At 46.7% G+C, this 24248-nt stretch overlaps 1 protein-coding gene across 1 annotated transcript in view; it reads left to right on the top strand.

Moving 5' to 3' along the window:
* Nucleotides 1-15941, top strand: part of si:ch211-161h7.4 (serine/arginine repetitive matrix protein 2) — a 66456-nt gene extending 50515 nt beyond the window's left edge. The window contains exons 13-16 of the mRNA XM_064941135.1: nt 10044-10232; nt 10305-10465; nt 14350-14440; nt 15408-15941. Coding sequence (XP_064797207.1) covers nt 10044-10232; nt 10305-10465; nt 14350-14440; nt 15408-15490 — 524 coding nt within the window. The 3' untranslated portion in view covers nt 15491-15941. The remainder of the gene's footprint in view (nt 1-10043; nt 10233-10304; nt 10466-14349; nt 14441-15407) is intronic.
* Nucleotides 15942-24248: the final 8307 nt, after the last annotated feature.

The raw sequence follows: 24248 nt of genomic DNA, 5'->3' as shown, positions 1-24248 counted from the left end.
GCCTGTTATCCTAACCTAGTGTGTCCTATGGAGCCTGTTGTCCTTTGGAGCCTGTTGTCCTAACCTAGTGTGTCCTATGGAGCCTGTTGTCCTATGGAGCCTGTTGTCCTAACCTAGTGTGTCCTATGGAGCCTGTTGTCCTAACCTAGTGTGTCCTATGGAGCCTGTTGTCCTAACCTAGTGTGTCCTATGGAGCCTGTTGTCCTAACCTAGTGTGTCCTATGGAGCCTGTTGTCCTAACCTAGTGTGTCCTATGGAGCCTGTTGTCCTAACCTAGTGTGTCCTATGGAGCCTGTTGTCCTAACCTAGTGTGTCCTATGGAGCCTGTTATCCTAACCTAGTGTGTCCTATGGAGCCTGTTGTCCTAACCTAGTGTGTCCTATGGAGCCTGTTGTCCTATGGAGCCTGTTGTCCTAACCTAGTGTTTCCTATGGAGCCTGTTGTCCTAACCTAGTGTGTCCTATGGAGCCTGTTGTCCTAACCTAGTGTGTCCTATGGAGCCTGTTATCCTAACCTAGTGTGTCCTATGGAGCCTGTTGTCCTAACCTAGTCCTATGGAGCCTGTTGTCCTAACCTAGTGTCCTATGGAGCCTGTTGTCCTAACCTAGTGTGTCCTATGGAGCCTGTTGTCCTATGGAGCCTGTTGTCCTAACCTAGTGTGTCCTATGGAGCCTATCCTGTGTCCTATGGAGCCTGTTGTCCTATGGAGCCTGTTGTCCTAACCTAGTGTGTCCTATGGAGCCTGTTATCCTATGGAGCCTGTTGTCCTAACCTAGTGTGTCCTATGGAGCCTGTTGTCCTAACCTAGTGTGTCCTATGGAGCCTGTTGTCCTAACCTAGTGTGTCCTATGGAGCCTGTTATCCTTAGCCTGTTGTCCTATGGAGCCTGTTGTCCTATGGAGCCTGTTGTCCTAACCTAGTGTGTCCTATGGAGCCTGTTGTCCTATGGAGCCTGTTGTCCTAACCTAGTGTGTCCTATGGAGCCTGTTGTCCTAACCTAGTGTGTCCTATGGAGCCTGTTATCCTTACCTAGTGTTGTCCTATGGAGCCTGTTGTCCTAACCTAGTGTGTCCTATGGAGCCTGTTGTCCTATGGAGCCTGTTGTCCTAACCTAGTGTGTCCTATGGAGCCTGTTGTCCTATGGAGCCTGTTGTCCTAACCTAGTGTGTCCTATGGAGCCTGTTGTCCTATGGAGCCTGTTGTCCTAACCTAGTGTGTCCTATGGAGCCTGTTGTCCTAACCTAGTGTGTCCTATGGAGCCTGTTGTCCTAACCTAGTGTGTCCTATGGAGCCTGTTGTCCTAACCTAGTGTGTCCTATGGAGCCTGTTGTCCTAACCTAGTGTGTCCTATGGAGCCTGTTGTCCTATGGTCCTAGGAGCCTGTTGTCCTATGGAGCCTGTAACCTAGTGTGTCCTATGGAGCCTGTTGTCCTAACCTAGTGTGTCCTATGGAGCCTGTTGTCCTAACCTAGTGTGTCCTATGGAGCCTGTTGTCCTAACCTAGTGTGTCCTATGGAGCCTGTTGTCCTAACCTAGTGTGTCCTATGGAGCCTGTTATCCGAACCTAGTGTGTCCTATGGAGCCTGTTGTCCTAACCTAGTGTTTCCTATGGAGCCTGTTGTCCTAACCTAGTGTGTCCTATGGAGCCTGTGTGTCCTATGGAGCCTGTTGTCCTAACCTAGTGTGTCCTATGGAGCCTGTTATCCTTAACCTAGTGTGTCCTATGGAGCCTGTTGTCCTATGGAGCCTGTTGTCCTAACCTAGTGTGTCCTATGGAGCCTGTTGTCCTATGGAGCCTGTTGTCCTAACCTAGTGTGTCCTATGGAGCCTGTTGTCCTATGGAGCCTGTTGTCCTAACCTAGTATGTCCTATGGAGCCTGTTATCCTAACCTAGTGTGTCCTATGGAGCCTGTTGTCCTAACCTAGTGTGTCCTATGGAGCCTGTTGTCCTAACCTAGTGTGTCCTATGGAGCCTGTTATCCTAACCTAGTGTGTCCTATGGAGCCTGTTGTCCTATGGAGCCTGTTGTCCTAACCTAATGTGTCCTATGGAGCCTGTTATCCTAACCTAGTTGTCCTAAGCCTGTTGTCCTTTGGAGCCTGTTGTCCTAACCTAGTGTGTCCTATGGAGCCTGTTGTCCTATGGAGCCTGTTGTCCTAACCTAGTGTGTCCTATGGAGCCTGTTGTCCTAACCTGGTGTCCTAGGAGCCTGTTGTCCTAACCTAGTGTGTCCTATGGAGCCTGTTGTCCTAACCTAGTGTGTCCTATGGAGCCTGTTGTCCTAACCTAGTGTGTCCTATGGAGCCTGTTGTCCTAACCTAGTGTGTCCTATGGAGCCTGCCTGTTGTCCTATGGACCTGTTATCCTAACCTAGTGTGTCCTATGGAGCCTGTTGTCCTAACCTAGTGTGTCCTATGGAGCCTGCCTGTTGTCCTATGGAGCCTGTTGTCCTAACCTAGTGTGTCCTATGTGTTGTCCTATGGAGCCTGTTGTCCTAACCTAGTGTGTCCTATGGAGCCTGTTGTCCTAACCTAGTGTGTCCTATGGAGCCTGTTATCCTAACCTAGTGTGTCCTATGGAGCCTGTTGTCCTAACCTAGTGTGTCCTATGGAGCCTGTTGTCCTAACCTAGTGTGTCCTATGGAGCCTGTTGTCCTAACCTAGTGTGTCCTATGGAGCCTGTTGTCCTATGGAGCCTGTTGTCCTAACCTAGTGTGTCCTATGGAGCCTGTTATCCTTACCTAGTGTGTCCTATGGAGCCTGTTGTCCTATGGAGCCTGTTGTCCTAACCTAGTGTGTCCTATGCAGCCTGTTGTCCTATGGAGCCTGTTGTCCTAACCTAGTGTGTCCTATGGAGCCTATTGTCCTAACCTAGTGTGTCCTATGGAGCCTGTTGTCCTAACCTAGTGTGTCCTATGGAGCCTGTTATCCGAGCCTGTTGTCCTATGGAGCCTGTTGTCCTAACCTAGTGTTTCCTATGGAGCCTGTTATCCTTACCTAGTGTGTCCTATGGAGCCTGTTGTCCTATGGAGCCTGTTGTCCTAACCTAGTGTGTCCTATGGAGCCTGTTGTCCTATGGAGCCTGTTGTCCTAACCTAGTGTGTCCTATGGAGCCTGTTGTCCTATGGAGCCTGTTGTCCTAACCTAGTGTGTCCTATGGAGCCTGTTATCCTTACCTAGTGTGTCCTATGGAGCCTGTTGTCCTATGGAGCCTGTTGTCCTAACCTAGTGTGTCCTATGGAGCCTGTTGTCCTATGGAGCCTGTTGTCCTAACCTAGTGTGTCCTATGGAGCCTGTTGTCCTATGGAGCCTGTTGTCCTAACCTAGTATGTCCTATGGAGCCTGTTATCCTAACCTAGTGTGTCCTATGGAGCCTGTTGTCCTAACCTAGTGTGTCCTATGGAGCCTGTTATCCTAACCTAGTGTGTCCTATGGAGCCTGTTGTCCTATGGAGCCTGTTGTCCTAACCTAGTGTGTCCTATGGAGCCTGTTATCCTAACCTAGTGTGTCCTATGGAGCCTGTTGTCCTTTGGAGCCTGTTGTCCTAACCTAGTGTGTCCTATGGAGCCTGTTGTCCTATGGAGCCTGTTGTCCTAACCTAGTGTGTCCTATGGAGCCTGTTGTCCTAACCTAGTGTGTCCTATGGAGCCTGTTGTCCTAACCTAGTGTGTCCTATGGAGCCTGTTGTCCTAACCTAGTGTGTCCTATGGAGCCTGTTGTCCTAACCTAGTGTGTCCTATGGAGCCTGTTGTCCTAACCTAGTGTGTCCTATGGAGCCTGTTGTCCTAACCTAGTGTGTCCTATGGAGCCTGTTATCCTAACCTAGTGTGTCCTATGGAGCCTGTTGTCCTAACCTAGTGTGTCCTATGGAGCCTGTTGTCCTATGGAGCCTGTTGTCCTAACCTAGTGTTTCCTATGGAGCCTGTTGTCCTAACCTAGTGTGTCCTATGGAGCCTGTTGTCCTAACCTAGTGTGTCCTATGGAGCCTGTTATCCTAACCTAGTGTGTCCTATGGAGCCTGTTGTCCTAACCTAGTGTGTCCTGGAGCCTGTTGTCCTAACCTAGTGTGTCCTATGTAGCCTGTTGTCCTAACCTAGTGTGTCCTATGGAGCCTGTTGTCCTATGGAGCCTGTTGTCCTAACCTAGTGTGTCCTATGGAGCCTGTTATCCTTACCTAGTGTGTCCTATGGAGCCTGTTGTCCTATGGAGCCTGTTGTCCTAACCTAGTGTGTCCTATGGAGCCCGTTGTCCTAACCTAGTGTGTCCTATGGAGCCTGTTATCCTAACCTAGTGTGTCCTATGGAGCCTGTTGTCCTAACCTAGTGTGTCCTATGGAGCCTGTTATCCTAACCTAGTGTGTCCTATGGAGCCTGTTGTCCTTTGGAGCCTGTTGTCCTAACCTAGTGTGTCCTATGGAGCCTGTTGTCCTATGGAGCCTGTTGTCCTAACCTAGTGTGTCCTATGGAGCCTGTTATCCTAACCTAGTGTGTCCTATGGAGCCTGTTGTCCTAACCTAGTGTGTCATATGGAGCCTGTTGTCCTATGGAGCCTGTTGTCCTAACCTAGTGTGTCCTATGGAGCCTGTTGTCCTAACCTAGTGTGTCCTATGGAGCCTGTTGTCCTAACCTAGTGTTTCCTATGGAGCCTGTTGTCCTAACCTAGTGTGTCCTATGGAGCCTGTTGTCCTAACCTAGTGTGTCCTATGGAGCCTGTTGTCCTAACCTAGTGTGTCCTATGGAGCCTGTTGTCCTAACCTAGTGTGTCCTATGGAGCCTGTTGTCCTAACCTAGTGTGTCCTATGGAGCCTGTTGTCCTAACCTAGTGTGTCCTATGGAGCCTGTTGTCCTAACCTAGTGTGTCCTATGGAGCCTGTTGTCCTAACCTAGTGTGTCCTATGGAGCCTGTTGTCCTATGGAGCCTGTTGTCCTAACCTAGTGTGTCCTATGGAGCCTGTTGTCCTATGGAGCCTGTTGTCCTAACCTAGTGTGTCCTATGGAGCCTGTCGTCCTAACCTAGTGTCTAGTGTGTCCTATGGAGCCTGTTGTCCTAACCTAGTGTGTCCCATGGAGCCTGTTATCCTAACCTAGTGTGTCCTATGGAGCCTGTTGTCCTAACCTAGTGTGTCCTATGGAGCCTGTTGTCCTATGGAGCCTGTTGTCCTAACCTAGTGTGTCCTATGGAGCCTGTTATCCTAACCTAGTGTGTCCTATGGAGCCTGTTGTCCTAACCTAGTGTGTCATATGGAGCCTGTTGTCCTATGGAGCCTGTTGTCCTAACCTAGTGTGTCCTATGGAGCCTGTTGTCCTAACCTAGTGTGTCCTATGGAGCCTGTTGTCCTAACCTAGTGTGTCCTATGGAGCCTGTTGTCCTAACCTAGTGTGTCCTATGGAGCCTGTTGTCCTAACCTAGTGTGTCCTATGGAGCCTGTTGTCCTAACCTAGTGTGTCCTATGGAGCCTGTTGTCCTAACCTAGTGTGTCCTATGGAGCCTGTTGTCCTAACCTAGTGTGTCCTATGGAGCCTGTTATCCTAACCTAGTGTGTCCTATGGAGCCTGTTGTCCTAACCTAGTGTGTCCTATGGAGCCTGTTATCCTAACCTAGTGTTTCCTATGGAGCCTGTTGTCCTAACCTAGTGTGTCCTATGGAGCCTGTTATCCTAACCTAGTGTGTCCTATGGAGCCTGTTGTCCTAACCTAGTGTGTCCTATGGAGCCTGTTGTCCTAACCTAGTGTGTCCTATGGAGCCTGTTGTCCTAACCTAGTGTGTCCTATGGAGCCTGTTGTCCTATGGAGCCTGTTGTCCTAACCTAGTGTGTCCTATGGAGCCTGTTATCCTTACCTAGTGTGTCCTATGGAGCCTGTTGTCCTATGGAGCCTGTTGTCCTAACCTAGTGTGTCCTATGGAGCCTGTTGTCCTATGGAGCCTGTTGTCCTAACCTAGTGTGTCCTATGGAGCCTGTTGTCCTATGGAGCCTGTTGTCCTAACCTAGTATGTCCTATGGAGCCTGTTATCCTAACCTAGTGTGTCCTATGGAGCCTGTTGTCCTAACCTAGTGTGTCCTATGGAGCCTGTTATCCTAACCTAGTGTGTCCTATGGAGCCTGTTGTCCTAACCTAGTGTGTCCTATGGAGCCTGTTGTCCTAACCTAGTGTGTCCTATGGAGCCTGTTGTCCTAACCTAGTGTGTCCTATGGAGCCTGTTGTCCTAACCTAGTGTGTCCTATGGAGCCTGTTGTCCTATGGAGCCTGTTGTCCTAACCTAGTGTGTCCTATGGAGCCTGTTATCCTTACCTAGTGTGTCCTATGGAGCCTGTTGTCCTATGGAGCCTGTTGTCCTAACCTAGTGTGTCCTATGGAGCCTGTTGTCCTATGGAGCCTGTTGTCCTAACCTAGTATGTCCTATGTAGCCTGTTATCCTAACCTAGTGTGTCCTATGGAGCCTGTTGTCCTAACCTAGTGTGTCCTATGGAGCCTGTTATCCTAACCTAGTGTGTCCTATGGAGCCTGTTGTCCTAACCTAGTGTGTCATATGGAGCCTGTTGTCCTATGGAGCCTGTTGTCCTAACCTAGTGTGTCCTATGGAGCCTGTTATCCTAACCTAGTGTGTCCTATGGAGCCTGTTGTCCTAACCTAGTGTGTCATATGGAGCCTGTTGTCCTATGGAGCCTGTTGTCCTAACCTAGTGTGTCCTATGGAGCCTGTTGTCCTAACCTAGTGTGTCCTATGGAGCCTGTTGTCCTAACCTAGTGTGTCCTATGGAGCCTGTTGTCCTAACCTAGTGTGTCCTATAGAGCTTGTTGTCCTAACCTAGTGTGTCCTATGGAGCCTGTTGTCCTAACCTAGTGTGTCCTATGGAGCCTGTTGTCCTAACCTAGTGTGTCCTATGGAGCCTGTTGTCCTAACCTAGTGTGTCCTATGGAGCCTGTTGTCCTAACCTAGTGTGTCCTATGGAGCCTGTTGTCCTAACCTAGTGTGTCCTATGGAGCCTGTTGTCCTATGGAGCCTGTTGTCCTAACCTAGTGTGTCCTATGGAGCCTGTTGTCCTAACCTAGTGTGTCCTATGGAGCCTGTTGTCCTAACCTAGTGTGTCCTATGGAGCCTGTTATCCTAACCTAGTGTGTCCTATGGAGCCTGTTGTCCTAACCTAGTGTGTCCTATGGAGCCTGTTATCCTAACCTAGTGTGTCCTATGGAGCCTGTTGTCCTAACCTAGTGTGTCCTATGGAGCCTGTTGTCCTAACCTAGTGTGTCCTATGGAGCCTGTTGTCCTAACCTAGTGTTTCCTATGGAGCCTGTTGTCCTAACCTAGTGTGTCCTATGGAGCCTGTTATCCTAACCTAGTGTGTCCTATGGAGCCTGTTGTCCTAACCTAGTGTGTCCTATGGAGCCTGTTGTCCTAACCTAGTGTGTCCTATGGAGCCTGTTGTCCTAACCTAGTGTGTCCTATGGAGCCTGTTGTCCTAACCTAGTGTGTCCTATGGAGCCTGTTGTCCTATGGAGCCTGTTGTCCTAACCTAGTGTGTCCTATGGAGCCTGTTGTCCTATGGAGCCTGTTGTCCTAACCTAGTATGTCCTATGGAGCCTGTTATCCTAACCTAGTGTGTCCTATGGAGCCTGTTGTCCTAACCTAGTGTGTCCTATGGAGCCTGTTGTCCTAACCTAGTGTTTCCTATGGAGCCTGTTATCCTAACCTAGTGTGTCCTATGGAGCCTGTTGTCCTATGGAGCCTGTTGTCCTAACCTAGTGTGTCCTATGGAGCCTGTTATCCTAACCTAGTGTGTCCTATGGAGCCTGTTGTCCTAACCTAGTGTGTCATATGGAGCCTGTTGTCCTATGGAGCCTGTTGTCCTAACCTAGTGTGTCCTATGGAGCCTGTTGTCCTAACCTAGTGTGTCCTATGGAGCCTGTTGTCCTAACCTAGTGTGTCCTATGGAGCCTGTTGTCCTAACCTAGTGTGTCCTATGGAGCCTGTTGTCCTATCCTAGTGTGTCCTATGGAGCCTGTTGTCCTAACCTAGTGTGTCCTATGGAGCCTGTTGTCCTAACCTAGTGTGTCCTATGGAGCCTGTTGTCCTAACCTAGTGTGTCCTATGGAGCCTGTTGTCCTAACCTAGTGTGTCCTATGGAGCCTGTTGTCCTAACCTAGTGTGTCCTATGGAGCCTGTTGTCCTAACCTAGTGTGTCCTATGGAGCCTGTTGTCCTATGGAGCCTGTTGTCCTAACCTAGTGTGTCCTATGGAGCCTGTTGTCCTATGGAGCCTGTTGTCCTAACCTAGTGTGTCCTATGGAGCCTGTATTGTTTCTGTTTTACTGATTCCTGTTTGCTTTGACTTTTCCAATTTATTGTTTTAAATTAAAGTGTGTTGGTATTTTATATGCACTTTAAGTGAAGTTTGATATGAGACATTTAAAGTACAGTGCCTTCAGGACGTATTCCTACCCGTTGACTTATTTTGTTGTGTTACTGCCTGAGTTCAGAATGGATCCAAATAAAGTCACCCATCTACACACCAGTACTCCTTAATGACAAAGTGAAAATATGTTTTTCCAAATGTTTGCTAATTTATTGAAAATGTAATGCAGAAATATATAATTTACATATGTATTCCCCCCCTTCTTGAGTCAATACTTTCTATGGGGCGGCAGGGTAGCCTAGTGGTTAGAGCGTTGGACTAGTAACCGAAAGGTTGCAAGTTCAAATCCCTGCGCTGACAAGGTACAAATCTGTCGTTCTGCCCCTGAACAGGCAGTTAACCCACTGTTCCTAGGCCGTCATTGAAAATAAGAATTTGTTCTTAACTGACTTGCCTAGTAAAATAAAGGTAAAATTAAAATAAAATAAAAAAGCACTTTTGGCAAATATTACAGCAGTCTTTCTGAGTATGCCTCTAAAAGCTTGCACACCAGGATTGTGCAACATTTTCCCATTTTTCTTTTCAAAATTCTTGAAGCTCTGTCAAATTGGTTGATGATCTTTGCTAGACAACCATTTTCAGGTCTTGCCATAGATTTTCAAGTAGATTTAAGTCAATAATATAACTCGGCCACTCAGAAACATTCACTGTCTTCTTAGTAAGTAACTCCAGTGTAGATTTGGCCTTGTTATTGTTCTGCTGAAAGGTGAATTCACCTCTGTGTCTGGTGGAAGGCAGACTGAACCAGGATTTCCTATAGGTTTTTGCCTATGCTTTGTGCCATTCTGTTTTTTATCCTGAAAAACTCCCTAGTCCTTAACAATTACACGCATACCCATAACATGATGCAGCCACCACTATGCTTGAACATATGGAGTTTGGTATTCTGTAATGTGTTGTATTGGATTTGCCCCAAACATAACACTTTGTATTCAGGACAAAATGTAAATTGCTTTACCAGATCTTTTGCAGTTTTGCTTTAGTGCCTCGTTGCAAACAGGATGCATGTTCTGGAATATTTGTTATTCTGTACAGGCTTCCTTCATTTCACTATGTCAATTAGGTTAGTATTGTGGAGTTACTACAATGTCGTCGATTCATCCTGTTTTCTCCTATCACAGCCATTCAACCCTAACGTCACCATTGGCCTCGTGGTTATGTGTAGGGTATAGAGATGAGGTAGTCATTCAAAAATCATGTTCAACACTATTACGTCACACAGTCAGTCCATGCAATTTATGTGACTCATTTAGCGAGTTGTTACTCCTGAACTTATTTAGGCTTGCCATAACAAAGGGGTTGAATACCTTTTGATTCAAGACATTTCAGCTTTTAATTTTTAATTTATTTGTAAAATGTTCTAAAAACATAGTTCCACTTTGACATTATGGGCTATTGTGTGTAGGCCAGTGACACACAAAACATCTCTATTTAATTCATTTTAAATTCAGGATGTAACAACAAAATGTGGAAAAAGTCAAGGGGTGTGAATACTTTCTGAAGGCACTGATGTGTTGGACAGACCTGTTTCCAAGATGACTGCAGAGCCAACCCAGGAACTTTACAATCCCTTTATTGATATACTACTTTCTTAGTATTCCACTGACCTCTAACCCTGACCTCTTCATGCCAGGTGTCCAGTCGTTCAGAGTGACGCCCCATCCGGCTGTCCATCAGTCTGTCCCTCCTGGCATCGTGCTGTCGGACCCTGAGGCTGTGACTGAGCTTTGTGCTCCTCCTCTCAGAGCCATCACACTGCAGCTGGAGGACAAGGCCAACCTCACAGACTGGATGGCTTTGCTCTGGCCTGCCACTGGGAAACGTACGTTCACACAGACAGAGATGGGGCAATAGGTCAACAATAGTGTGATGTTGTCCTGTGTTGTGTTATCAGAGGGAGGCCAGATCAGCCCAGATCATTTCCAGTGGTTCTCGTATCGAGACAGAGCTCTTGGTTACAAGATGGACCTGCTGGCTGAAACCTTCTCCAATGGAAAGATCTTGCTGGGCTCCTACATGAAGAAACCTCTGCTGGTGGACCACAGCGCCACCACTGTGAGTAACCCTGACTTTTAACTCTCTGCTGGTGAACCACAGCGCCACCACCGTGAGTAACCCTGACCTCTAACCCCTAACCCTCTACTGGTCGACAACAGCACTAGCACTGTGAGTAAACTTTAACCCCTGATCCCTAAAACCACCAGGGATGCAAAATTGTTGCTTTTCTGCGATATTCGCCATTTTGATTTCTAAAAAGGCCATCCACGTGAATCGTGTAGATCCGAAGAATGAACGATTTGAGCTTGGAAGGGGGTTGTGGTCTGTTCTCTGTTTCTCACATCGAAATCATTGACTGAGCACAGAATACACCCCTACGCATTCTACAAAGACGATATCAGAGTTCAGTGTGATGTCAGATACACTACATTACCAACAGCCCTGATGTTTGGCGATTAGGCCAGGCTCGCAGTCGGTGTTCCAAATCATCTCAATGGGGTTCAGGTCAGGGCTCTGTGCAGGCCAATCAAGTTCTTCTACACCGATCTCAACAAACCATTATTTCTGTATGGACCTCGCTTTGTGCACAGGGGCATTGTCATGCTGAAACAGGAAAGGGCCTTCCCCAAACTGTTGCCACAAAGGTCGAAGCACAGAATCGTCTAAAATCTGTGCTTTGACCTTTGTGGCAACAGTTTGGGGAAGGCCCTTTCCTGTTTCAGCATGACAATGCCCCTGTGTATGCCGTATCGTCAAGATTTCCCTTCACTGGAACTAAGGTGCCCGAACCATGAAAAACAGCCCCAGACCATTATTCCTCCTCCACCAAACATGTTTAAATGTCTTACTCACGTCGGCCACGGAGGAGAGCCCACAGTCCTTGGTAGCAGGCCATTTCCGTGGCACTGTGTTATCCTCAAAGTGGGCAAAGAAGATGTTTAGCTTGTCTGGAAGCAAGATGCCGGTGTCCACGACAAGGATAGTTTTCTTTTTGAAGTCCGTCATTGTCTGTAGACCCTACCACATACGTCTCGTGTCTGAGCCGTTCAAATGCGACTCCACTTGGTCTCTATACTGACAGTTTGTCTGTTTGATTGCCTTACGGAGGGAATAACTACACTTTTGGTATTCAGCCATATTCCCAGTCACCTGGCCACGGTTAAATGCGGTATTTTGCGCTTTCAGGTTTGCGCGAATGCTGCCATCTATCCACGGTTTGTGGTTAGGGTAGGTTTTAATAGTCACAGTGGGTGAAACATCTCATACACGTCCTGATAAACTCACTCACCGACTCAGCGTATTCGTCAATGTTATTCTTGGAAGCTACCCGGAACATATCCCAGTCCGCGTGAGAAAAAACAATCATGAAGCGTGGATTCTGTTTGGTCAGACCTGCATTGAATAGTTCTTAGCACGGGGTTTCTAATATGACTAGGATTGTGCCTTTGGCTTCTAGACAACACTTTTTTTATATATATATGAAAACCAATAGAACAGGAGTGAAATGCTGTTAATGGCACGAGGAAGCCTTTATAAAATAATTGCCTCCATGTTTCTCTGGATGGATTTTGGCTAGGCTACTTTGAAGCAAGGTAAAAACATGCCTCATTATTTGAAGTAATGTACAACGGTCAGGTTTCAAACATGTATACTTTTTTTTTTCAAGTCAAGGCTTGGCTTTTTCAGGAGAGGCTTTATTACTGCCACTTTTAGTTAGTTTGGTGCACATCCAGAGTATAGGGAGCCAATTATGATGTTCAACACAGGAGGGCCAAGCACAGGAAGTAGCTCTTTCAGTAGTTTAGTTGGAATTGGGTCCAGTTGGCAGTTCTGTCCTGGCAGTTCTGTGCAGACTCGTGACAACAAAGTTATGCAGAAATACGCACATTAAAAGAGTCCTGTTTTCTAATCATCATGACCAAATCACTGCTAGGCCATCCTCCCTCGGGGAATGCTGCTTTTTAGTCAGCTTTGCGACAGTATCAAAATACATTTTGGATTGTTTTCTGCTCAATAAGACTACAAAAGAAGGATGACTGAACAGCTTTTTACCAGCTATTTGGAAGACCTCCAGGTTGGTGGAGCGTCAGTTCCTTAACATTTTCTGGAAGCTTCAGGGCTCGGGTATTATCTCTATTATACAAGGGTATCAATTTGTTCAGGTGTATAAACTCCTAACCAGCTGTGTGTTGTTGTTGTTCCAGGTGTATAACCTCCTAACCAGCTGTGTGTTGTTGTTGTTCCAGGTGTATAACCTCCTAACCAGCTGTGTGGTGTTGTTGTTCCAGGTGTATAACCTCCTAACCAGCTGTGTGGTGTTGTTGTTCCAGGTGTATAACCTCCTAACCAGCTGTGTGTTGTTGTTGTTGTTGTTCCAGGTGTATAACCTCCTAACCAGCTCTGTGTTGTTGTTGTTCCAGGTGTATAACCTCCTAACCAGCTGTATGTTGTTGTTGTTCCAGGTGTATAACCTCCTAACCAGCTGTATGTTGTTGTTGTTCCAGGTGTATAACCTCCTAACCAGCTGTGTGTTGTTGTTGTTCCAGGTGTATAACCTCCTAACCAGCTGTGTGTTGTTGTTGTTCCAGGTGTATAACCTCCTAACCAGCTGTGTGTTGTTGTTGTTCCAGGTGTATAACCTCCTAACCAGCTGTGTGCGTTGTTGTTCCAGGTGTATAAACTCCTAACCAGCTGTGTGTTGTTGTTGTTACAGGTGTATAACCTCCTAACCAGCTGTGTGTTGTTGTTGTTCCAGGTGTATAACCTCCTAACCAGCTGTATGTTGTTGTTGTTCCAGGTGTATAACCTCCTAACCAGCTGTGTGTTGTTGTTGTTGTTGTTCCAGGTGTATAAACTCCTAACCAGCTATGTGTTGTTGTTGTTGTTGTTGTTCCAGGTGTATAAACTCCTAACCAGCTATGTGTTGTTGTTGTTGTTGTTGTTCCAGGTGTATAACCTCCTAACCAGCTGTATGTTGTTGTTCCAGGTGTATAACCTCCTAACCAGCTGTGTGTTGTTGTTGTTCCAGGTGTATAACCTCCTAACCAGCTGTATGTTGTTGTTCCAGGTGTATAACCTCCTAACCAGCTGTATGTTGTTGTTGTTCCAGGTGTATAACCTCCTAACCAGCTGTGTGTTGTTGTTGTTCCAGGTGTATAACCTCCTAACCAGCTATGTGTTGTTGTTGTTCCAGGTGTATAACCTCCTAACCAGCTGTGTGCGTTGTTGTTCCAGGTGTATAACCTCCTAACCAGCTGTGTGTTGTTGTTGTTCCAGGTGTATAACCTCCTAACCAGCTGTATGTTGTTGTTGTTCCAGGTGTATAACCTCCTAACCAGCTGTGTGCGTTGTTGTTCCAGGTGTATAACCTCCTAACCAGCTGTGTGTTGTTGTTGTTCCAGGTGTATAACCTCCTAACCAGCTGTGTGTTGTTGTTGTTCCAGGTGTATAACCTCCTAACCAGCTGTGTGTTGTTGTTGTTCCAGGTGTATAACCTCCTAACCAGCTGTGTGTTGTTGTTGTTCCAGGTGTATAACCTCCTAACCAGCTGTATGTTGTTGTTCCAGGTGTATAACCTCCTAACCAGCTGTGTGTTGTTGTTGTTCCAGGTGTATAACCTCCTAACCAGCTGTGTGTTGTTGTTGTTCCAGGTGTATAACCTCCTAACCAGCTGTATGTTGTTGTTGTTCCAGGTGTATAACCTCCTAACCAGCTGTGTGCTGTTGTTGTTCCAGGTGTATAACCTCCTAACCAGCTGTATGTTGTTGTTGTTCCAGGTGTATAACCTCCTAACCAGCTGTGTGTTGTTGTTGTTCCAGGTGTATAACCTCCTAACCAGCTGTATGTTGTTGTTCCAGGTGTATAACCTCCTAACCAGCTGTGTGTTGTTGTTGTTCCAGGTGTATAACCTCCTAACCAGCTGTGTGGTGTTGTTGTTCCAGGTGTATAACCTCCTAACCAGCTCAGTAACTGTGAAGATCAATGGCAAAGAGAACCATTATAACCCAGGACAGACCTTCATGGTCCCATGTGGTGAGTTTTAACCCAGGATAGACCATGTCTTCTGACCCTCTCCCTGTGTTGTCCAACAGGCCATGTCTTCTGACCCCCTCCCTGTGTTGTCCAACAGGCCATGTCTTCTGACCCTCTCCCTGTGTTGTCCAACAGGCCATGTCTTCTGACCCTCTCCCTGTGTTGTCCAACAGGCCATGTCTTCTGACCCTCTCCCTGTGTTGTCCAACAGGCCATGTCTTCTGACCCCCTCCCTGTGTTGTCCAACAGGCCATGTCTTCTGACCCCCTCCCTGTGTTGTCCAACAGGCCATGTCTTCTGACCCTCTTCCTGTGTTGTCCAACAGGCCATGTCTTCTGACCCCTCCCTGTGTTGTCCAACAGGCCATGTCTTCTGACCCCCTCCCTGTGTTGTCCAACAGGCCATGTCTTCTGACCCCTCCCTGTGTTGTCCAACAGGCCATGTCTTCTGACCCTCTTCCTGTGTTGTCCAACAGGCCATGTCTTCTGACCCCCTCCCTGTGTTGTCCAACAGGCCATGACTTCTGACCCCTCCCTGTGTTGTCCAACAGGCCATGTCTTCTGACCCCCTCCCTGTGTTGTCCAACAGGCCATGTCTTCTGACCCCTCCCTGTGTTGTCCAACAGGCCATGTCTTCTGACCCTCTCCCTGTGTTGTCCAACAGGCCATGTCTTCTGACCCTCTCCCTGTGTTGTCCAACAGGCCATGTCTTCTGACCCCCTCCCTGTGTTGTCCAACAGGCCATGTCTTCTGACCCCCTCCCTGTGTTGTCCAACAGGCCATGTCTTCTGACCCTCTCCCTGTGTTGTCCAACAGGCCATGTCTTCTGACCCCCTCCCTGTGTTGTCCAACAGGCCATGTCTTCTGACCCTCTCCCTGTGTTGTCCAACAGACCATGTCTTCTGACCCCCTCCCTGTGTTGTCCAACAGACCATGTCTTCTGACCCTCTCCCTGTGTTGTCCAACAGGCCATGCCTACAGCCTCCACAATCTGACCCAGGAACCTGCTGCTCTACACTTCACCAGGATGCTGGCAGAGAGCTCAGAGTGAGGCCTGGAGACCACAGCCAGGGGCTCAGTAACGTACAATAGTGACAGGTCAGAGTAGTGAAGGATCCTTACAGACGACAACCAGGTACCTCAATTTAGGAGTGACTGAGACCAGCAGAGACAACAAGCTAGAGAGGCCCTCCTCACCCACCTCAATGACATTCCCAAGGACTTAACAGGAAATGACCAGCCAGTGATTTAAATGGAAAAGCTAGAAAGATTAAAAGTGTACAGAGGGCTCTGCTGTAAGTGCTTGTTATTGTCTTATTGTCACAGTAACATTTGTAAATAGCAATACTTTTGTTTCTATGGTTTCTTGTGCCCCCCCTACTGTGTACATTTAATGTGACCAATGAAATAACTTGTAAAGGCTTCTGGGTATTTTTATTGGAATATTAATCTTCTGTCAACTGTTGCAAACATGGTATGTAAAAATAAAAAGTAATTCAGTCCTGGCTGTGTTAGCTTTATTCTACTAAACTCAGCAAAAAAAGAAACATCTCTTTTTCAGGACCCTGTCTTTCAAAGATAATTTGTAAAGATCAAAATAACTTCACAGATCTTCATTGTAAAGGGTTTAAACACTGTTTCCCAATGCGATCACTGCCTCATTGCCTGTATCCTCTACGGAGCCGCAGTCAAACGACCACCCCTCATCACTGTCAAACGCTCCTTAAAACACTTCTGTGAGCAGGCCTTCCTAATCGACCTGGCCCGGGTATCCTGGAAGGACATTGACCTCATCCCGTCAGTTGAGGATGCCTGGTCATTCTTTAAAAGTAACTTCCTCACCATTTTAGATAAGCATGCTCTGTTCAAAAAATGCAGAACCAAGAACAGATACAGCCCTTGGTTCACTCCAGACCTGACTGCCCTCGACCAGCACAAAAACATCCTGTGGCGGACTGCAATAGCATCGAATAGTCCCCGCGATATGCAACTGTTCAGGGAAGTCAGGAACCAATACACGCAGTCAGTCAGGAAAGCTAAGGCCAGCTTCTTCAGGCAGAAGTTTGCATCCTGTAGCTCCAACTCCAAAAGTTCTGGGACACTGTGAAGTCCATGGAGAACAAGAGCACCTCCTCCCAGCTGCCCACTGCACTGAGGCTAGGTAACACGGTCACCACCGATAAATCCATGATTATCGAAAACTTCAACAAGCATTTCTCAACGGCTGGCCATGCCTTCCGCCTGGCTACTCCAACCTCAGCCAACAGCCCCGCCCCCACCGCAGCTTCTCGCCCAAGCCCTTCCAGGTTCTCCTTTACCCAAATCCAGATAGCAGATGTTCTGAAAGAGCTGCAAAACCTGGACCCGTACAAATCAGCTTGGCTTGACATTCTGGACCCTCTATTTCTGAAACTATCCGCCGCCATTGTCGCAACCCCTATTACCAGCCTGTTCAACCTCTCTTTCATATCGTCTGAGATCCCCAAGGATTGGAAAGCTGCCGCAGTCATCCCCCTCTTCAAAGGGGGAGACACCCTGGATCCAAACTGTTACAGACCTATATCCATCCTGCCCTGCCTATCTAAGGTCTTTGAAAGCCAAGTCAACAAACAGGTCACTGACCATCTCAAATCCCACCGTACCTTCTCCGCTGTGCAATCTGGTTTCCGAGCCGGTCACGGGTGCACCTCAGCCACACTCAAGGTACTAAACGATATCATAACCGCCATCGATAAAAGACAGTACTGTGCAGCCGTCTTCATCGACCTTGCCAAGGCTTTCGACTCTGTCAATCACCATATTCTTATAGGCAGACTCAGTAGCCTCGGTTTTTCGGATGACTGCCTTGCCTGGTTCACCAACTACTTTGCAGACAGAGTTCAGTGTGTCAAATCGGAGGGCATGCTGTCCGGTCCTCTGGCAGTCTCTATGGGGGTGCCACAGGGTTCAATTCTCGGGCCGACTCTTTTCTCTGTATATATCAATGATGTTGCTCTTGCTGCGGGCGATTCCCTGATCCACCTCTACGCAGACGACACCATTCTATATACTTCCGGCCCGTCCTTGGACTCTGTGTTATCTAACCTCCAAACGAGCTTCAATGCCATACAACACTCCTTCCGTGGCCTCCAATTGCTCTTAAACGCTAGTAAATCCAAATGCATGCTTTTCAACCGATCGCTGCCTGCACCCGCATGCCCGACGAGCATCACCACCCTGGATGGTTCCGACCTTGAATATGTGGACACCTATAAATACCTAGGTGTCTGGCTAGACTGTAAACTCTCCTTCCAGACTCATATCAAACATCTCCATTCGAAAATCAAATCAAGAGTCTGCTTTCTATTCCGCAACAAAGCCTCCTTCACTCACGCCGCCAAACTTACCCTAGTAAAACTGACTATCCTACCGATCCTCGACTTCGGCAATGCCATCTACAAAATTGCCTCCAACACTCTACTCAGCAAATTGTATGCAGTTTATCACAGTGCCATCCGTTTTGTCACTAAAGCACCTTATACCACCCACCACTGCGACTTGTATGCTCTAGTCGGCTGGCCCTCGCTACATATTCGTCGCCAGACCCACTGGCTCCAGGTTATCTACAAGTCCATGCTAGGTAAAGCTCCGCCTTATCTCAGTTCACTGGTCACGATGGCAACACCCATCCGTAGCACGCGCTCCAGCAGGTGTATCTCACTGATCATCCCTAAAGCCAACACCTCATTTGGCCGCCTTTCGTTCCAGTACTCTGCTGCCTGTGACTGGAACGAATTGCAAAATCCCTGAAGTTGGAGACTTTTATCTCCCTCACCAACTTCAAACATGTGCTATCTGAGCAGCTAACCGATCGCTGCAGCTGTACATAGTCTACTGGTAAATAGCCCACCCATTTTCACCTACCTCATCCCCATACTGTTTTTATTTATTTACTTTTCTGCTCTTTTGCACACCAATATCTCTACCTGTACATGACCATCTGATCATTTATCACTCCAGTGCTAATCTGCAAAATTGTAATTATTCGCCTACCTTCTCATGCCTTTTGCACACAATGTATATAGACTCCCCTTTTTTTGTACTGTGTTATTGACTTGTTAATTGTTTACTCCATGTGTAACTCTGTGTTGTCTGTTCACACTGCTAAGCTTTATCTTGGCCAGGTCGCAGTTGCAAATGAGAACTTGTTCTCAACTAGCCTACCTGGTTAAATAAAGGTGAAATAAAAAAATAAAAATGCTTGTTCAATGGACCATAAATAATTAATGAACCTGCACCTGTGGAATGGTTCATCTCTAGGGAGATGTCGAACTTCACCAGCAGCGCTTCCTTCAAGCCCTTGTAGACGTTGGACAGCCCCTCATCCATTGCTGTGTAAGCCTCTAAGGCCTTGCCCGTGAGCAATGGGACAAGTCTGCAGGCCCACTCTACCTCCGGCCACTGCCACGTCTTAGCCATGCACTCAAACCTCAGCAGGTAGTTTTCAATGTCCTCCCCCTGCTGGTATGAGGGCATCTTTGGCTCCTTCCTCGGGAATGCTGGAAGGTGGAGGTTTACACTGCTGGACTGGTCTCCTGGTGCTGGGGCTGGCCTCATTACTGCTTGGGGAGCCTTTGTCGTCCTGGTGTTGGCAGACCCAATCTTGGGCTCTCACTGACGAGTTCCGCTTGGTGAGGAGCTGTGAAGATAGATTGGCGTAGACTCCGTAACTCCTGCTTGAGGTCTTTGTCCCTCTCAAGGCAGGTGATCAGTTGCTGGAAAAATGGCTACCATGGTTGGGTTCTGGTCCCCCAACTGCTCCTTCAGTCAGATGGTCTTTTATGGCTGTATCTGCTGGTTCAACCGGTAGCTCAAACGGTTCTGGTTGTGTTTGGCCACTTGGTCGGGCTCCTAGTTTCTCATTCTTGACCTCTTCTTCACCAGACGATTCAATGGTATTCCACCCCGGTTGAACTTCAGGTACCTTTTCTAACAGCTAATGCTGCTGCTGAGAACACAATCCTGTACGCATTCCTTTACCTCTCTTGTTGGAATTCACTGATTTGCGGTACGCCATCCCACCACTGCCACCATATGTCACGTAGAGGAGGCCAGAAGGCTATACTGGAAAACCTAACCTCTATCACGTAGAGTAGGCCAGAAGGCTATACTGGAGAACCTAACCTCTATCACGTAGAGTAGGCCAGAAGGCTATACTGGAAAACCTAACCTCTATCACGTAGAGTAGGCCAGCTGGCTATACTGGAAAACCTAACCTCTATCACGTAGAGTAGGCCAGAAGGCTAAACTGGAAAACCTAACCTCTATCAAAATACAAAGTTGGCGGAGCCGCAAAAGTTCTTCTGTGCTTCAGGGTGTTTATTTACATAGTGATTCCTGAACAAAAACAACAGTACTGTCATCAAACGTATACCTTATGGGACAGCTAAACACAATGCTGCCCCATTCACAGCTCAATCCAAAATGGCCTCCCCATGAACTGAAAGAGAGGCTTCAGAACAATTAACACTAATTAAGCAATTACCTAGTCAAACCTACATTTTCCATTTAACTAAACAAACATACTAAAGTATATACATTGCAACATGTTTATGAAACAATATCACAACATAACATTTACAAAATTACATCACTACTGACAGTGTCTTGCAATATGCACATTTACATTAATGAGCCATTTGGGACAGGCACTACAAAGTCAACCCAATTCCCTTTGCTCGGGTCCTTATCCATCATACCCGGAAGCTACAGAGATGGAGAGAGAGAGGAACAGAACAAACAACGCGCTCATCCATAACATCGATAAGTAAAATACATATTACTTGTATTATATATGAACATTGACATAAGTGTGAAATGTATGTACTAAAACAGAGAAGTTAACTTGTGTGTCGACCCACATTGTTAACTTATCTTATAACGGAGCAGGGAGGAGTGATGAATGTGTGCGTGCGTTAAAGAACCAAATGCTGCCCGCGGCCAGTGACGGACTTCTACGTCACAGAGGCCATTTGGATGTACTGCCAAGTTCTCTAAATTGATGTTGGAGGCGGCTTATTGTAGAGAAATGAACATTCAATTCTCCGGCAACAACTCTGGTGGACATTCCTACAGTCAGCATGCCAATTGCACACTCCCTCAACTTGAGACATCTGTGGCATTGTGTTGTGTGACAAAACTGTACATTTTAGAGTGGCCTTTCATTGTCCCCAGCACAAGGTGCACCTGTGTAATGATCATACTGTTTAATAAGATTCTTGATATACCACACGTCAAGTGGATGGATTATCTTGGCAAAGGAGAAATGCTCACTAACATGGATGTGAACAAATTTGTGCACAAAATTTGAGAGAAGTAAGATTGCAAACAATGTGAAGTATGTATGGGTAGGTATAATCTAGAGCCAAACGTGTTGATTTTTTGCAGAGGGTACCCTGGTTCGCGCCCGGTCGTGGCGAGGGGACGGACTAAAGTTATACTGTTACATATGTACCTAATGTCTCTTGCTGCGTGAGTTCCTTACTAAACCTCCCATAGTGCTAACAGTCCTACTGTCCCATGATGTTGCTATACAGCATCCAGACACATCTACACTGCTCAAAAAAATAAAGGGAACACTTAAACAACACAATGTAACTCCAAGTCAATCACACTTCTGTGAAATCAAACTGTCCACTTTGGAAGCAACACTGATTGACAAATTTCACATGCTGTTGCACAAATGGAATAGACAACAGGTGGAAATTATAGGCAATTAGCAAGACACCCCCAATAAAGGAGTGGTTCTGCAGGTGGGGACCACAGACCACTTCTCAGTTCCTATGCTTCCTGGCTGATGTTTTGGTCACTTTTGAATGCTGGCGGTGCTTTCACTCTAGTGGTAGCATGAGACGGAGTCTACAACCCACACAAGTGGCTCAGGTAGTGCAGCTCATCCAGGATGGCACATCAATACGAGCTGTGGCAAGAAGGTTTGCTGTGTCTGTCAACGTAGTGTCCAGACCATGGAGGCGCTACCAGGAGACAGGCCAGTACATCAGGAGATGTGGAGGAGGCCGTAGGAGGGCAACAACCCAACAGCAGGACTGCTACCTCCGCCTTTGTGCAAGGAGGAGCACTGCCAGAGCCCTGCAAAGCGACCTCCAGCAGGCCACAAATGTGCATGTGTCTGCTCAAATGGTCAGAAACAGACTCCACGAGGGTGGTATGAGGGTCCGACGTCCACAGGTGGGGGTTGTGCTTTTTTTTTGTTTTAACCTTTATTTTACTAGTTAAGTCAGTTAAGAACAAATTCTTATTTTCAATGACGGCCTAGGAACAGTGGATTAACTGCCTGTTCAGGGGCAGAACGACAGATTTGTACCTTGTCAGCTCGGGGATTTGAACTTGCAACCTTTCGCTTACTAGACCAACGCTCTAACCACTAGGCTACCCTGCCGCTTACAGCCCAACACTGTGCAGGACGTTTGGCATTTGCCAGAGAACACCAAGATTGGCCAATTTGCCACTGGTGCCCTGTGCACTTCACAGATGAAAGCAGGTTCACACTGAGCACGTGACAGACGTGACAGAGTCTGGAGACGCCGTGGAGAACGTTCTGCTGCCTGCAACATCCTCCAGCATGACCGGTTTGGCGGTGGGTCAGTCATGGTGTGGGGTGGCATTTCTTTGGGGGGCCGCACAGCCCTCCATGTGCTCGCCAGATGTAGCCTGACTGCCATTAGGTACCGAGATGAGATCCTCAGACACCTTGCTTGCTGTTTGGGGTTTTAGGCTGGGTTTCTGTACAGCACTTTGAGATATCAGCTGATGTACGAAGGGCTATATAAATAAATTTGATTCGATTTGACCTTGTGAGACCATATGCTGGTGCGGTTGGCCCTGGGTTCCTCCTTATGTAAGACAATGCTAGACCTCATGTGGCTGGAGTGTGTCAGTAGTTCCTGCAAGAGGAAGGCATTGATGCTATGGACTGGCCCGCCCGTTCCCCAGACCTGAATCCAATTGAGCACATCTGGGACATCATGTCTCGCTCCATCCACCAACGCCACGTTGCACCACAGACTGTCCAGGAGTTGGCGGATGCTTTAGTCCAGGTCTGGGAGGAGATCCCTCAGGAGACCATCCGCCACCTCATTAGGAGCATGCCCAGGCGTTGTAGGGAGGTCATACAGGCACGTGGAGGCCACACACACTACTGAGCCTCATTTTGACTTGTTTTAAGGACATTACATCAAAGTTGGATCAGCCTGTAGTGTGGTTTTCCACTTTAATTTTGAGTGTGACTCCAAATCCAGACCTCCATGGGTTGATAAATTTGATTTCCATTGATAATTTTTGTGTGATTTTGTTGTCAGCACATTCAACGATGTAAAGAAAAAAGTATTTAATTAGAATATTTCATTCATTCAGATCTAGGATGTGTTATTTTAGTGTTCCCTTTATTTTTTTGAGCAGTGTATTTATAAACCAGCCATATCCAGATGCTGAATTATTCAGACGTAAAGCAGACTTTTCTCTTTTAGGATTGTATCTCTGGGGACACCGTAGAGCACTTTGCTCTCCATTCTGCAGCCCTTTACTGTATGTGTGAGGAAAAAGTATAGAAACACCTATGCGCTACTGTAACAGTATAACTTTAGTCCGTCCCCTCGCCCCTACCCGGGCTTGAACCAGGGACCCTCTGCACACATCAACAACAGTCACCCACGAAGCATCTTACCCATTGCTCCACAAAAGCTGCGGCCCTTGCAGAGCAAGGGGAACTACTACTTCAAGGTCTCAGAGCAAGTGACGTCACCGATTGAAACGCTATTAGCGTGCACCACCGCTAATGAGCTAGACATTTCACATCGGTTACACTACAAATAAACCCAGATGTATTTTACACTCAAAGTTATTTATTGTATTAAACATATCACAAACACTTGTCTCATTGGTTGTCAATATTACAGAAATTTCAGCTAGATACACATCAACCAACTGTTTCTGCCATAATATTTGTGATCTGTAATTTAAGGCCATGTGGCAAACAATAACGTGAGCCCTGGGGATGGAGGTGTGGTCATGCGGGGCAGATGAGATGGGGCAGATGAGATGTAGTCATTGTTCGTGTGAGTCTGTAAATTGTTGTTTGTATGTATATGTTTGTATCTGGAGTGAAAATATATAAATAAAATAAATACACACGTCTCCTTTTCAGCACCAATTTATGGATGAAAAAATTTCTGATCTTGTATATTATTTAGGGTTAAGAAAGTATTTATGAATATCCAAAAACAGATTTGGAGAGCCTTTACACTTGAAATATACACTACCGTTCAAAGGTTTGGGGTCAATTAGAAATGTCCTGGTTTTTGAAAGAAAAGCACATGTCTTGTAATTTAAAAGAACATCAAATTTATCAGAAATACAGTGTAGACATTGTTAATGTTGTAAATTACTATTGTAGCTGGAAACGGCTGATTTTTTAATGGAATATCTACATAGGCGTACATAGGCCCATTATCAGCAACCATCACTCCTGTGTTCCAATGACATGTGTTCGCTAATCCAAGTTTGTAATTTTAAAAGGCTAATTGATCATTAGAAAACCCTTTTGCAATTATGTTAGCACAGCTGAAAACTGTTGTGCATATTAAAGAAGCAATAAAACTGGCCTTCTTTAGACTAGTTGAGTATCTGGAGCATCAGCCACATCGTTTGCGGATTTGATTGCAGGTTCAAAATGGCCAGAAACAGACCTTTCTTCTGAAACTCATCAGTCTATTCTTGTTCTGAGAAATGAAGGCTATTCCATGTGAGAAATT

This window comes from Oncorhynchus masou, chromosome 28 (assembly GCF_036934945.1).
Source record: "Oncorhynchus masou masou isolate Uvic2021 chromosome 28, UVic_Omas_1.1, whole genome shotgun sequence".
In the NCBI taxonomy this organism is placed as follows: domain Eukaryota; kingdom Metazoa; phylum Chordata; class Actinopteri; order Salmoniformes; family Salmonidae; genus Oncorhynchus; species Oncorhynchus masou.
Note: the sequence above shows the minus strand (reverse complement) of the source record. Positions and strands in the feature narration are given on the sequence as shown.